Source organism: Scomber japonicus, chromosome 10 (assembly GCF_027409825.1).
Source record: "Scomber japonicus isolate fScoJap1 chromosome 10, fScoJap1.pri, whole genome shotgun sequence".
NCBI lineage: Eukaryota > Metazoa > Chordata > Actinopteri > Scombriformes > Scombridae > Scomber > Scomber japonicus.
In genome coordinates this window covers 2,016,902-2,032,225 of record NC_070587.1, presented here as the reverse complement: position 1 = coordinate 2,032,225, position 15,324 = coordinate 2,016,902, and the positions used below count along the sequence as shown (strand labels likewise).

General features: G+C 40.0%; 1 protein-coding gene across 8 annotated transcripts in view; it reads left to right on the top strand.

Moving 5' to 3' along the window:
- dgkb (diacylglycerol kinase, beta) overlaps positions 1-15,324 on the top strand; it is a 94,013-nt gene that overhangs the window by 65,292 nt on the left and 13,397 nt on the right. For all 8 annotated transcript variants that reach the window (XM_053327401.1, XM_053327400.1, XM_053327397.1 and 5 more), the window contains one exon: positions 14,211-14,301. In XM_053327401.1, coding sequence (XP_053183376.1) covers positions 14,211-14,301 — 91 coding nt within the window. The remainder of the gene's footprint in view (positions 1-14,210; positions 14,302-15,324) is intronic.

Sequence of the window (15,324 nt, the reverse complement as noted above, 5' to 3'; positions counted from 1 at the left end):
GCTTTACATTATGGGCTTAAAACTGCCTTGAAATGGAAAATAACAGGATTTTAAACATGCAATTCAAAACGCCATTAATCGCGATTAACTATGGAAATTCTGCGATTAATCGCGATTAAAAAAATAATCGTTTGACAGCCCTAATAAATACATATCTACTTGTTTTGTCAGTCTTGGGGTTATCCTACATTTTGAATCAACTTTTCACACACAAATTACACAGAGCAGATAAGGTCTACAGATACAACAGCTTCACGTGATATTACACACATTTTTACAGCTGTGACACCCAACCAGACACAGTCTCTGATGATAACACCTTTCAACCCTTACACACCCTCCTCCTCCTCCTCCTCCTCCTCCACGGATCAATCACTATAATCATTTTTCATATATCTTGTAATTTAAAATTGAAATATCATATTTTTTCTTTCCTGTGTTTCAAATGCATCCAGTTAGTTTCTAAGATACTTTGATTAGTTTCATTTTCTGATAGTCATAGTAGGAAGTGGAAAAATATTGTGGACTCATTTTTGTGCACAAGCAAATGATTAGTATTTAGATATCTTTAAATAAAATAATTATATATATATTTGTTGTTTCTTATAAGCTACATTATGGGTATGAAATCTACTGTTTCTCAGTCCAGAGTATAATTTAACATCAATTTAAAGTATTTAATATAAATATTTTTTACTCTTTTCACCACTTTCGAGTCCCACATGACTTCATAGCACACTCTGTCTGCTTTATATTATTATTATATTATATATCTGAGATACACATACATTGATAGATAGATAAATAGATAGAGTATACCTTTTCTCCAATTGAGCAAAGAAAATAAATAAGAAAAATGCTTCTTTTTTTTGTCTATTTTCTGCTTTTTATTGTATTTTTGCCATTGGACTGTTTCAAGGTCAGACAAGATGTATAAGCTGGGAAAGGAAAATGTCAAAATTTGAGTAATTAGATTTTAATTCGACAGCAGTAATGACTTCACATATGTACCAAATCTTTACATTTTGTCTGCTTTGACCTTAAAGAAACTTAATATTTAATCAGCTTTAATTAAACAACCAAAACAACATCGCAACATAGCTTTTTCTTAATTATGAAATGAGGAGATTTTGTTGATGAAATGCAGGGGTCACACACTCTCGCTCCCTCCCCGTCATTTCTCTCGTTTCTATCCATCTTTTGTATTTGCACCTTGGGGTGATTACCAGGGTGAAGGTGTGAAGATTTGACACTCGGCAGATAGATTCATTTACTGCCACTGCCGGACCTGGAGGTGATAATGAGGTCGAGGATTAAAAGCAGACAATCAGTCGGCCCGTGACGAGGGCTGCGCCACCTCCTCCCCCATCGCCACTCCTCCTCGACCGCCTTGTTAAAATACACTACTCCCTTTTTTCCCCCCCTACTTTTTTTTGCTGATCTCCCATGTAATTACACACTAATCTCTGACTCTGAGGGGGGAAGAGATGGATAGCAAGAAGAACAAGGGAAGAGAGGTGGAGAAAGAGAAAGGGTTCAGTAAATTAACAACTTTACACTATTATACATTTCCTTTATTTTAATTATTATTATTATTTGGTTTCTGAACTTCTGCTTGCATGTAAAGCCACTTATCAGATCACTCTCTTTTTATACTCATGTGACTTTTGCATTTAATTACACAACAGAAACTAAAGGTATCATTTCTGTATGTGCATTTATTGTAGATTCATTGGTTGGTCTGTTGCAGTTCACAACAAGAAAACCATTTCATTTTGTTTTCCATGAGTATTTGAGCAGGATATCTTAAAACCTTGTCGACGGATTTTAATGAAATTCAATGACATTTTAGGTCCTGAGGCAAGAAACTAGTGTGTGGATGGCAGTAATGGCTGATGTCCTCTGTCTTGTCTGCAGCCGGCTTGTCTTGGAAAATTTGCTTAGCTAATTGATGATTAAAATTAGGGAAAAATGGGTGTCCCTGGTAGCTGAATTGTTAAGGCACATAATATGTAAAAGCAACACCCCTGATTAATTTCTGGCTATAGCGCTTTACTGCGTGTCATATGCCTCTCTGTCTCGCTACATATCTCCTCTCTGCTTCTCTGCTGTTAACTAAAGTGAATGGACCCAAAGACTGGGGACAGATCAGGGTTATTTCAAATAAACTATGGTTAAGTTATGGTTTTTAGGTCACTAAAACACTTGTTGTAGTTAGAGATGGATGACTAGGCATGGGCCGGTATGAGATTCTGGCGGTATGATAACCATAAGAAAAAATATCATGGTTTCACGGTATGGTGGTATTGTGATTACAGCTCTAAAATGTTCCTAAAAGGAAGAAAAATAAAGACAGACATGTTAATTTAATCTGAATCTGTAATGACAGTGTGAGGGGTCGTGATACTCTACACTGCAGCTGCACCACCTGAGGGATTTCTGACCAGCACTTCCTGTCTTTGACCAGCACTTCCTGTCTTTGACCAGCACTTCCTGTCTTTGACCAGACTAAAAATATCTCATACCTCAGGAACGGTATGACAGAAAATTTGGCGGTTTCGGTTATTGTGGCTTTTTCAAATCGCGGTGAACCTTGAACACGGTTATCATCCCATGCCTATGGATGACATCACATTTAATTGCAAAAAGTTGAGTCTAGTTCAACCTTATTTCTGGTGCTGTGTTATTCACCAGAACAATCTATAAGTAAGAATGCAGCCCTCTCATTCATTTGAATAGGCGCCACCAAAATAATGTACTGTAGGGTCGCCTGAAAAAGAAGTTTAAGTTTTGATGCACAATGGCCCTGCTTACATGCGTCTGGGTTGATCTGATCACAGGTGGACAGCCGAGACACATTGTTGTTCACACCTGTCTCTATTATGCGTCTGGAGCTGACCACTTGTGTCCAGATTCTGTTGCTGCCTACATCACTTCCGCAAGTAGGTCAAAGACACCTGCTCACAGTTATTACATCAGTCAGACCAACACCTGAATTGTTTTTAGTGCGGGTGAAAGAGTTAAGAGCTTAGACAAATGTTTCAAGAACTATTATACATGCACAAGATGCTCCGACTTTTCTTTTCTTTCTTTTTTTTTTTAATTTATTTTTTATTTTTTGACATTTAGAGTCAGACATTCCCAGCATATACATCGTATGAGCATACTTCTTACATCTGTTGTCTGTCTTTAAATGCTGAAATAATGTTTTAGTTTATATCCAGTTAATGAGAGAGAAAACAAAAAAACAAAAATCAAAAACTAACAACCATAATAACAACAACTCATTTTCATTCAAGGGCCACATACTGCCCAATTTAATCTCACGTAGGCCGGATCATTAAAAAGATGGAAGGAAGGAAGGAAGGACAGATAGAAGGAGGAGAAGGAAGAGTAGACAGGAATGAAAGACGGAAGGAATGAAGGAAAATAAGGCATAAAAGAAGGAAGGGAAGATGTAAGGAAGGGAGGAATAAGGAAAGTGGGCCAGATCAGACCCCTCGGCGGGCCGGATCTGGCCCACGGGCCGCATGTTTTACACCCCTGCTGTAGGGCATTGTGTATGTCTCTCCAGTAGTCCCTCATGACAGGGCAGTCCCAAAAAATATGATAGTGGTGGTTTGCACTTTGATTTCCGCAGTTCCTCCAGCAGACAGAAGAGTTATTGTCATAGTGAGACTTCTGGGAGGGTGTTGATGTTCCGACTTTTTACGTACATCATCATCATCATCATCATCATCATCTATGCTTATCTCCATTCTTACAACCATCATCGTGCTGCCATGTGCCTTATTGATGACGTATTTTCATGTTAAGTCCTTGCCGGAGACGCACCAGGACACATTAGCGTTTACACTACAAAAGATTATGTGGTCAAATTTGTCCCAGACCACTTCAGCATGTGATTTGAGTAATCGGATGGTGGTCATGATGCTCATTTACACTTTTATTTAGTGCCTGGAGATGTCTGTTAATGCCAGGTGTAAAGCACTGTGTTGGTAAATCACATATATAAAAGCACACGTCACTTGTTCATCACTTTGTAATGTTAATCCTTTGTTTCAGTTGTTCTGTCTTTGCAACAAAAGATTAAAAAAAAAAGAGTTTTGGCATCTGATAAACCTTTAAATGCATTTATCTGTAGCTCCAGTAGACTTCCTGGATCATATTTCATTGTCTCAATGATACAACACAACACGCCCCCATCAGCACAGCCCCTTGCATTGTTTTAATGTAGGACTATTTTCTGTCTCAGTGGATCCTCCTCATCCTCAGTCCATATAAGCACAATACTTTCAGCATTGATACTGAGCGTTGGCATTAGACATCGATTATAAGTAATGTAATATGGACACAGTTGCGATGGATACTGGGATGATACAAATGACATAATTCTTTCTCAGGTTATTAAATGAAAAATTTACTTACGGACTTTTTTTGGTGACCATGAGGTTACACCCCTCAGGATCCAATTTTGTACCACTTACAGTATCAGGCCTGTGAGAGAGAACACATCTGATTTGGGACCTTTTAGCTGCAGAGTGAACGCTTCTGTGGTTTCACCTGCAATGTTTGTTTATTCTGTGGCATCAATCATGGCACCTTGATGTTCCCATGATATTTGCTCTGCATACCCAGATCTATTTTTGGTCCTGAGACATCTAACACCGTCAGCGCGCTCCTCCAGAGCCGCTCTGCCCCTGTGCGCCCACAGGCTCTCGCTGTGCTGTGTAACCATCCTGAGTTAACCTTTCCTGAAGGCACAGGGAAGCCCAGGCATGGAGCACTCTTTAGCATAATGAGTATGTTCATCAAAGCACTGTGATGTGCTGGATGGGGCCGCCGGATTCACCAACACACGCACCCATCAACACACCCATGCTAATGTGTGTGCACGCATGTACATGTGTGCGTGTTTCCTGCTGAGCTGGGAACAGGGCCACAGGTGATGCTGCTCTAAATTACACATGGACACACACTCATTTACACACACACACACACACACACACACACACACACACACACACACACACACACAGTGGACCTCAGTAGCGGCCGCCCTCAGACCTCATTTGAGGATAAAATCGTTTATATGACCAAAGTGTCATCTATAATTAATGACCACTTGTATGTAATTTAGAGAGATCTCACCTGTGGCCCTGTCCCCAGCTCAGTGGGAATACTCACACACACACACACACACACACACACACACACACATAGACACACACACACAAACTCAAGTGGGCTAATATGCACATGACATTGCACATAAAGTAGTAGGGCTAAGAAACATGTAAAAATTCATATCATGGAAATTTGACTTTAATAAAGATAAACTGAAGATCATGATTCAAGATTCCCTGATGCTACAACTCTGCTTTGTATGATCTGTTGAAAGTTCAAATAAATTATATGAAATAGTATTTTACGCTGCAGTAAATCTGCTGTGTAAAAAAAATCAAATATAAATCATGTATTCTCCTTTTATAAAAAAGATCAGTAACCAAAAAAAGGATTATTTTTCCTTCCTTCCTTCCTTCCTTCCTTCCTTCCTTCCTTCCTTCCTTCCTTCCTTCCTTCCTTCCTTCCATCTGTCATTCCTCTCTCCTTCTCTCTTCCTTTCCTTCTTCTCTCTTTCCTCCCTTCCTTCTTTCCTTCTTCCATCCCCCTTTCTTCCTCCTACCTTCCTTCCTTACTTACTTCTTTCCTCCGTCCTTCCTTCCTTATTTCCTTTCCTCCCTTCCTTCCTCCATCCCCCTTTCTTCCTTCTGTCGTTCCTTCATCTCTCTCTCCTTCCTTCCTTCCTCCCTGCCTTCTTTCCTTTCCTCCCTTCCTTCTTTCCTTCCTCCACCCCCCTTTCTTCTTTCCTCCCTTCCTCCTATGTTCCTTCCTTCCTTACTTACTTCTTTCCTCCGTCCTTCCTTCCTCCCTTCCTTCCTTCCCTCCCTCCCTCCCTCCCTCCCTCCCTCCCTCCTTTCCTTCATTTTTCCTCCCTTCCTTCCTTCTTTCCTTGACTCGAACACAACAGAAAGAATTTAAGATTAGACCTCATCAATGTGATTCATGTTTTTTAAGCACGGGCCCATAAAGTTAAGAGATAGAAAAGAATCCCTCGGAGTCTGGATGCTGCTGCTGGAGTAAAACCAGCAGGTGGAAGGTAGAATCTCTCACTTGAAGCACTCATCATGTTGCACGCTGCTTTTGAATGAAGATGTAAGCAATGATTGACAGTTCTTTGGCTTTTTAAAGGGCTAATGGAGTAAAAATCACTGACTCAGTGGCACTTTCACTGTTAGATACCAACAGATTCATTTTTACATTCCAGCTGATGTGTTGCTGGAGGTGTCAGACTTTAGATAAACAGATTGCTAAAAATGCCCCGAGTCTTGTAAACAATATAATATCATTAATTAACAACGTTGCTTTGTTAAATTCATTGCCGGTGTCTCACAGTTTCCAAAATGAATGGTTTTAATTCAGTCTATCACAGTGGTACGATATCACTGGTGAGATATCCTGGTTTCATTTCAACTTTTGCAACACTTAGTTTTAATTGTTTTAAAGAGACTGATTTTTAGGGAGAGAGGATCAAAAGCAGAACTAGTTATTGAAAATTTAAAAAAAAAAAATAAAAAAGTGACACAAGTACTGGCAAACTGAGCAGACAACACAACAAAGACCAAACTAAAAGCTGGAATTAAACACTAACGGGGAGATGAGGTGCAGGTGAGGAGAATGCAGAGCAGGGCTAACCAGGCTAGATGCAGAGCAGAGCTAACGAGGCTAGATGCAGAGCTAACGAGGCTAGATGCAGAGCAGGTGTGTAGAAGGTTAAGGGACCAGCAGGCTGAGAAAGAGCAAGAAACACAGCAGGAAAAACTAAGAAAAGAAAAGCAAAACCCAAGAAACACAATATGTAGCGAGCGTATGTATGTTCCCCGGGTCCTATGTTCCCCAATCGCAGCTAACTCGGTTGCTAACTCAGCGGCTAACTCGGCTGTTAGCTCGGCGGCTAACTCGGCGGCTAACACAGCTAACTGGCTAACTGTAGACAGGATCATCCCTGTGTTCCCCGGTCACATACAAAGCGGGGAACTGTGTGAATGTGTATCACCAAATATGGTTTATCATCAAGTCCTTTTTCCCTTTTAGTTGCCTCCCACAAATGTTCCCATCAGTCCTCATCACTATACATTTATATACGGGAGAAAATGAAGCTGAATTTATCTGCAATTCAGTTTAGTTTTAGTTAGTTTTACATTCTTCATTTTAGTTTTTATTTAGTTTTCGGTTTTTTTTAGTTGTAGTTTTTCTTTTAATTGTAGTTTTTCTCTTAATTTCAGTTAACTAAATTATTTTTTCATTGCTAGTTTTAGTTTTAGTTATCTATAATAACCCTGATCAGCAGCAGCTCAGTTTGCAAAACTACAACACGTCATGCTTACCCTTACACTGTATTATTATTAGTTATTTAACTACTTTATTTTATTAGTCATTTAAGCAGTTTAGTTTTTGTATATGTTCTTAAAGTTGCTGTATATTTTATATCAGTATCAGTCATTTTAGTTTAAAAAAAAACCCATCCAGGAATCATTGCAGTGCAACTGGAAGATATACATTTTTCAAACTGCTTGCTGCATCTCTGTAGGCAAGACGATGCAACTCAGGTCATTTCTCAAACTGCCAGGCGGAGTCGGAGCGCTCTAGGCGGTGTCATGTTAAACAAAACAGTGCATTGATGCAATGCACAAAGAGTTGGTTATGTCAATGCGATATTTATCACCTCTGATCAAGAAGAAATTAGTGTGAAAATAAGGTCGTAGATCATTGTGGGTTAGATTAAGTGTCAGAGGGGAAGAAAATCAATGGTGCTGTTCAGTGTGGCCGGTGGAAAGTGCATCTACAGTGTAAAGGTGCTGTGGCCTCAGGACAGTGACACTGAAGCTTATCGTCTGTGACATCCTTTAATATGATGACCAAGCAGTGGCCTGATGAACATGGGTGTATTGTTTAGATTCAGGCTGTTTCAGCTTCACTCGTCTTCCTGTTCCTGTTTTTTTGTTCCTCTTTTTTTTTTTTTTTTGGTATGTCTTCCTAAAGCTCTTTGTGGTTTTTCCTCTCAGCCACACAGTTTGTATTAGTCTTCTTTTTCAATGTTGTTTTCTGATTTGTTTGTGCAAATATATATGACACCTCTGTGGCTCTGGAAACCTGAGCCACTGTTTTCATTTGACGTTGCCAGCTGTGACTACAACAGCTGATCTCATATGCACACACACCGCTAAAGTTATTATTGCAGTACACTTTGCATTGATACACTGCAGGTAAAATCACAACTGAGGCTTTGTGCTGTAGCTACTCTGAGCATTGAAAACCTGCTTCATACAGTATGCTGCTGGTTTTCTGTGACAGCACATAAATCGCTCCCATGGATAGTATAATTGATGAACTTCTAAAATATCCTGGAGGGATGCAGGAGCTTAAAATCAGCCAACAGTTTAAGGAAATTGCTGTTTTTATGTTCACTTTTATTGCACTTACTGTAAAATAAGATCTTCTTTATCTACCTTTAAAAGTATTATCTTACTCAAATGGACTCCCTATTAATCCCAGGACATGCTGGCCACTGTTGAAGATGCTCCTCGCAGTCAGTCTGTCAGATGAGTCCAGTGTTGGTCAGCAGATAACAAATGACAATCCGATCCGGCCAATGGGATGCTCCTTAATTACCTAATGAACAGGGACATAAGGTGATTTGTTGCCATGGTGCGCTTGTTAGGTTAAGTGGTGGGAATCGACAGGACAGTTAGATGTTGTCTTACTGTATCTGTTCTTACAATGTGCTTTAGTGTCCTGCATTCAGCTCCAGAAGTCCAACTTTGATGAGTATCAGTGAGGTCAACTCAACAGGTGAATAATGCAGCAGTTTGGAGACTGCAGTCCACTGATGTGAGGCAACTTTTTGCTCGCTCGCTTAATTTTTAATCTAGGTTTATTCTCCAAAACCATTATTCAGAGGTTTGCTGTAGCTGTATATCAGTATCTATATACAGAATGGGTGTGGATTATGTGTCTTATGTGTTTATATGAAAGCTCAGAGTCTGACTGAGTGCAGAACACACCACTCATTCTAGTTCTTCATGCTACCTTCTACTACATTTTGTCATTTTTCCTCTTCTTTCCTTCAATTTTTCTTCTTTTTCCTTCAGTCATGTAGCCTTGCATCTCTTTTCATACTGACTCATATCTTTCCATTGACTTTTTATGCAATGATGTAATCTCTAAAATTCACTTTGCTTTCATTGGGAAGGCTTCTCACTAGATTCTACAGCCTCAACAAAGCAACAGAGTCAAAGGATCTGAAACACTGCCTGCATGCAGCTTCATTTTCTCCATAAGTCACTCGCCAACAGTTTTGAATATGCTTTTTCAGAGTAGCCACCCTCATTTGCTTGTTTGCAAACACGCTCAGACATGTGTTCATGTTCTACTGTAAAGGTGCACTCAGTTTTCCCTCTCGACTGCTGAGCTCACTGATGATGATGATGATGGTGATGATGATGATGGTGATGGTGATGGTGGTGATGATGCTGGAAGGGATGTAAGGATGTGTTGTTGTGGAAAGCGTCTCTGCGTGGCCCTGTCGCCCTCCTGCCTCTTCCCACCTCCCTCTGCTCTCATCCCTCTGCTATTGACCATGTTGCACATTATAAATCAACTGTGAGTTGGGCTACCTTGCAAGTATCCTAATGAAAGCTCATTTATAAAGTGGCTAAATGGTCCTGACAAAAGTCCTAATGAGGAAATCAATAATTCAGTGATTGTTACTCTGCTTATACTAATACGTCCCTCTTGTAGTGCTTTGATTCAGCTAGGAGAAGGCCATTTTTTACTGTATTCAGTTCTGCATGTCAGCACTGTTGTAGGGGGTTTTTTTTCTGTCCTTGAAGCTTTTGGATGAATTGTGTTGCTGGTGTCTGTTGTTTCTTGGAAAGATCAAAAGCCCTCAGTTATTTGTGCTTCAGTAAAGAATTAACTGGCTTTTATTGTTGAGAAACTCTCCGAGACTGTGTTGATTATTTCAGTCGCATTAAACGAGAAAGGATAAACTAACGCTAAAGAAACATTTCAATAAAATGAAGTATTGATGTTCAGTGATTTTAAATAGATTACAGTAATTGAATTTGTTAAGATAAGTAACATCACTTACAGTATTTGCTACCCTCAGTGAAACTAGCTGCAGGCTGTTTTCACTGAAGGCACGAAGAAGAGGTTTGGATATCTGCCATGTGAAGTTAGAGGAATCATGTTTGAGTAATTTTCCTCAGACCAGGGTCAAAAAAACACTTCTTTCAAAGCTCATTTGTAGCGTCACTGTACTGTATGAGCAGTGAAGGGTCTTCTAGAAATGTAAAAAAAAACACAGGATCTAATTTACTGTGCTGAGTAAGCAGTCTGACAACCAGCAGGGATGTTGAAGATGAATTCGTACTTTGGGAATGAGCATTTTCCATCATATATTTTTAAGGTCATAGTATCTCCTAAAGGTTTAACAGTTATTTTCAGCACTCTTCAACCTCCACATCTTCCTTTATTGTGCCTGCAGCCATTGTCCTACACCTGCATTTTTTTCCCCACCTTCTGATGTTGGTCAGTGTCTTCGTCCGACACTCTGATCCTCAGCAATTTATCAAATTGTCATTACGTTTGTTCAGAAATTAATGGCACTCAGAAGATGATTTGTCATGATAGTAATGACCCTTTGTAGTGAAACGTATGGGCCTGAAGAGCTGACTCATAAAAGACTCCAACAAAGGATTATTTTTATATTCATTATCAATTCATCTGCCAGTTACTTTATCTTAAACTAGTCTTTTAGTCCAAAAACGTGTCAGAAAAGATCATTTTAGCCCAAAGTGACATCATTAGGGTTGCTAGTTTAGTCAAACCAACAGTCCACAAGATAAAAACAGGTTCAAACCAGCCACAAAGCTTGAGTGAACTGATGATTATTGGGCAGTTTTGGCCACTCATTACCTTTTTCACACATTTTTGACGTTTTACAGCAGATGCAGAAGTGTGCAAAAATGTTATGATGGCTGATTTCTAATTAGCTGCTAAAGTTTCAGTCACCTTGGACTGTTGAACATTGTAATTATGGGTGTCCCGATCTTTTATTTTATGCCTTCAATCCCAATCCGAGTCACTTAATATTGAGTAACTGCCAATACCAAGTCCCAGTCTGATATGTGTATTTTAACCCTTTCACACATAGAGGTCACTACAGTGGACAGCTATTCAAAAGCTCTTGATGCAAGATGATTGATTTCTATGACATAGTTGCACTTCAGCCACCACAGTGGACACTAGTGCATGATCCCATACACTACCACATCATCTGCAGTAACTTAACTTAATGTAATTTGATTTTAAAAAAAAGATGTTCAAATTATTTTTTCACTTCTAAAGAAAAATTAGGGAATAAATCCTGACTGAGGTTATCATAATTCATGCATGAAAGGGTTAAGATAACATTGCACACTTCAAATACATTCAACTTATTCAATTATTCATTCTGCATGGAAAATATCACGAGAACCCTGCTAGCATAGAAGACCGAATATTAAGATGGGTTCGTAATAGCAAGGTACTGTAGAAGAGGTTGCCAAGTTGCGTCAAAATGTTGGAGTCTGTCTTTCAGGACATATCTTATTCTTTCCAGATGGAGTGTATTAGTTAACCCTTTATAGGACACTCATTGAAAGGAAGGAAGGAAGGAAGGAAGGAAGGGAGGAAGGAAGGGAGGGAAGGAAGGAAGGACGGACGGAGGAAGGAAAGGAAGGAAGGAAGGAAGGTAGGGGGGAGGGAAGGAAGGACAGAGGAAGGAAAGGAAGGGAAGAAAGAAGGAAGGAAGGAAAAAGAAAGGGGGATAGAGGAAGGAAATAAGGAAGGGAGGAGAGAAGGAGGGAGGGAGGAAGAACAGATGGAAGGAAGGACGGAGGAAATAAGAAACGAGGGAGGGAGAAAAGAAAAGAGGAAGGGAAGAAAGAAGGCAGGGAGAAAGGAAAGGAAGGAAGGAAGGATATTTTGGGATATTTACAGAAGTTACCAAATATAATTATCTGCCCAATAAAGGGTTAATTCCTCTAATCACATCTTAGATGTTGGTGTATTTTCACTCTTCCATAGTAAAAGAATTTTTTTTCCCGCTATTATAAGACCACATGAAATAAAGCATTGTTGTGCTTTGCTTAATTTTTTAAAGGTTTCAGACACCCCGAGAATAATAAGTAAGGGTTCTGGCTTTATCACAAACCTCATAACCTCGGACATTATATCAGAAACACCAGCCCAGAAAGAGTACATTTTGGGGCATAGTACATAACTATGTAGATGGGTTGCAATGGAAGCTTTGCATTTATCACACATACTGTAGGTGATACTTCTGGATATATATTATGTCATTTTTCCTTTGAGAAGTGGAGCATGTGTATAATTTTAAATTGAATAAGACAGTGTCTTGCACTGTGTGAACAGGTGTTGATCTTCTCAAGGGCTCTGTGTATATGGTTGACAATTGAGTAGCTCTGCAATGCATTGAGCATACTGTCTGAACTGTAGAGTCGACAGGGTGGAGCGTACCATGGCTCTAAAAGCTCCAGAAGATAAAACCTGCATTCTCTACCACAGATACTGTAGCGGCTTTCCAGTACCTTAAAAAAGTGTCTGGTGAGGCAGAGTAGGTCTTGTATTTGTGTGACACGCTGCTGCTGTTCCAGAGAAGCACACTGAGTCCAAAAAGAAGTTTCAGAGATTTTAATGAATGAATAAATGAATACTACAGCGGCTTTACACACGTATGATGATGAGTGCACTTATGTACTTATGCACTTTATGCCATGCACTTTTAGGGTAGCCACCCTATATATATATAATGCACTTTATGACGCAGCATGGAATGATGATGGGGATGATGACGAGTTGTGTGGCTATTTTACTGTTTTCATTTTCTTGTATTGTTTTGTATGAATGTCTCTCACTGCGAGCCAAATTTACCTGGGGGTACAAATAAAGAAATCTAATCTAATCTAATCTAAAACACGCGCCCATAGGATGGTATATGTGTATCAAAGCAAACAAAAAGTGATAATGAAATGCGGTCAACAAAAATTACGGCTACCTAGACTCACCTCCTTCCCAGTGCAGGTGAAGCAGGCTCTGATATAACCTACCGGCTGTCAACTACAGTGCCCACGTGACCCCAAACACTGCATATCACCATGGCAACAAGACAAAACTAATTAAACACAGAATAACTAATAAGCAAATCAATATATGGCTCCTACACTCCTATACATTGAAGCGTTGTGCTTACGCATGTTAAAGAAAATAATTAAAATTCCAACCCGATACTAGAAAAAGTGTTTAATCAGCTACCATCAGATGTATAAATGTGTTTATGTACCTCCACATGACTTCATCTTCACTGCACTATGAGATGTCTGTCTACTTGATTAGCGTGAATACACAAACGGCTGTTATGTCACCAATATAAAAATAAAACCATATAATGAAATCACTACTCCTAATATGAAAAAACATTTTATTCTTGTTGCCATGAGATAATATAAGCATGGCAGTATAGGGACAGATGGTGACTAACCCCTGCGAGGTCATTGATCATCAGCCTTAGCAATGGGAGTGTGTGCTGTAGGAAGCCAGGGGAGCAGCGCCCCAGTCCTCTGTTAATTGCAGGGGCAGGTAGATTACCCTCCTACACCCCACACTGGGCCTTAATGTTGGGCACGGGTACCCACTGGCCACCCCCATGTGCTCCCTCAGATGCCTCCTTAACTGGCTGTAAATCCATCATTATGCTTCAATATGTGATTAATGGGCCACATTATGCATTCTGTGGAGATTAATGACTGTGTGATTTTGGTCAGCGGTAAACATTAGAGCTGTATTTCCTGAGTATTTTTTTTTTTTTAATCCTTTTTCAAGCTTGAATCAAATAAAATGCACTTTTACACTTTTAGTGGTGGACTGTTTCTTTTTCTTTTCCTTTTCCTTAAGCTCAGAAAATAGGGGAGTAGAAACAGAGAGGAGAGATGTTTCATATTTTGATGTGGGGGGAAAAACACTCCTATGTTTCCTCTTTTCTTTTCTTGGTCCCTTTGCAGTTCCTGTTGTCTTGTTTCTTTCAGAACAAAGAATAAGCTGTGGTACTTTGAGTTTGGCACTTCGGAGACCTTTTCGGCCACATGTAAGAAGCTCCACGACTTTCTGGAGGTTGAGGTAAATCAAACCACATATTTTCTGTTTTATAGAGATCTACGCAAGAGAAGAAAAAACAGGGGTGGGGGGCGGGGGGGGAGCAGCTGCAGACTTACTTCCTTCCTTCCTTCCCTCCTTTCCTTCCTCCCTGCCTTCTTTCTTCCCTTCCTCTTTTCCTTTCTCCCTCCCTCGTTCCTTATTTCCTCCTTCCTTCCTTCCATCTGTTCTTCCTCCCTCCCTCCTTCTCTCCTCCCTTCCTTCTTTCCTTCCTCCATCCCCCTTTCTTCTTCCTTCCTTCCTTCTTTCTTCCCTTCCTCCCTCCCTCCCTCCTTCTCTCTTTCTTTCCTCCCCCCTACCTTCCTTCCTTCCTTCCTTTCCTTCCTTCCTCCCTTCCTTTCAATGAGTGTCCTATAAAGGGTTAATCAAAAAGTCAGTGGGTCAATCTTCAACTCTTCCTGTCCACATGTCAAAGTGTTCTTGGGCAAGATACCCAAACCCTAAATTACTCCCAATGGCTGCACCATCACTTTGGATTTTCATCAGATGTTATATGTGAACATCCCAACCGTCATCCTTCATGTTATTAAGAATATTTAATACCCAGGTAAGAATATGGGTGCCTGTTAAAAAAAATATTCTGGTCAACCTTTGTTCCATAAATAGCCCAAATTTGTACTAGTTTCATATTCACCCTGACAACGTGTTAATGTGTGAAGGCTATCTGTGCAACTCCCCACCCACTTCTCACTGAACCTCGGTTCAACCACAGGTAATTAGCCCTACACGACCCTGCTGTGTGTGATATTGAGTGATAATGAAGATGGTGTCTATACGATTCATCTTCTCCCTTCTAGGAGCTATCCACACAGTGCAGAGGTCTTTATTAATTAGTGTTGGTTAAGTACCTGCTGGACGAAAGCTTGTCTGGAAATTAGAGACAGATCTAGACTGGTGTAGGGTCCACTATCTAGACTAGAGCATTACCCTTTTTATAAATGACAGAGGATTATTCTGAAGAGCTGATGGTGCACCATTATTCTGGTT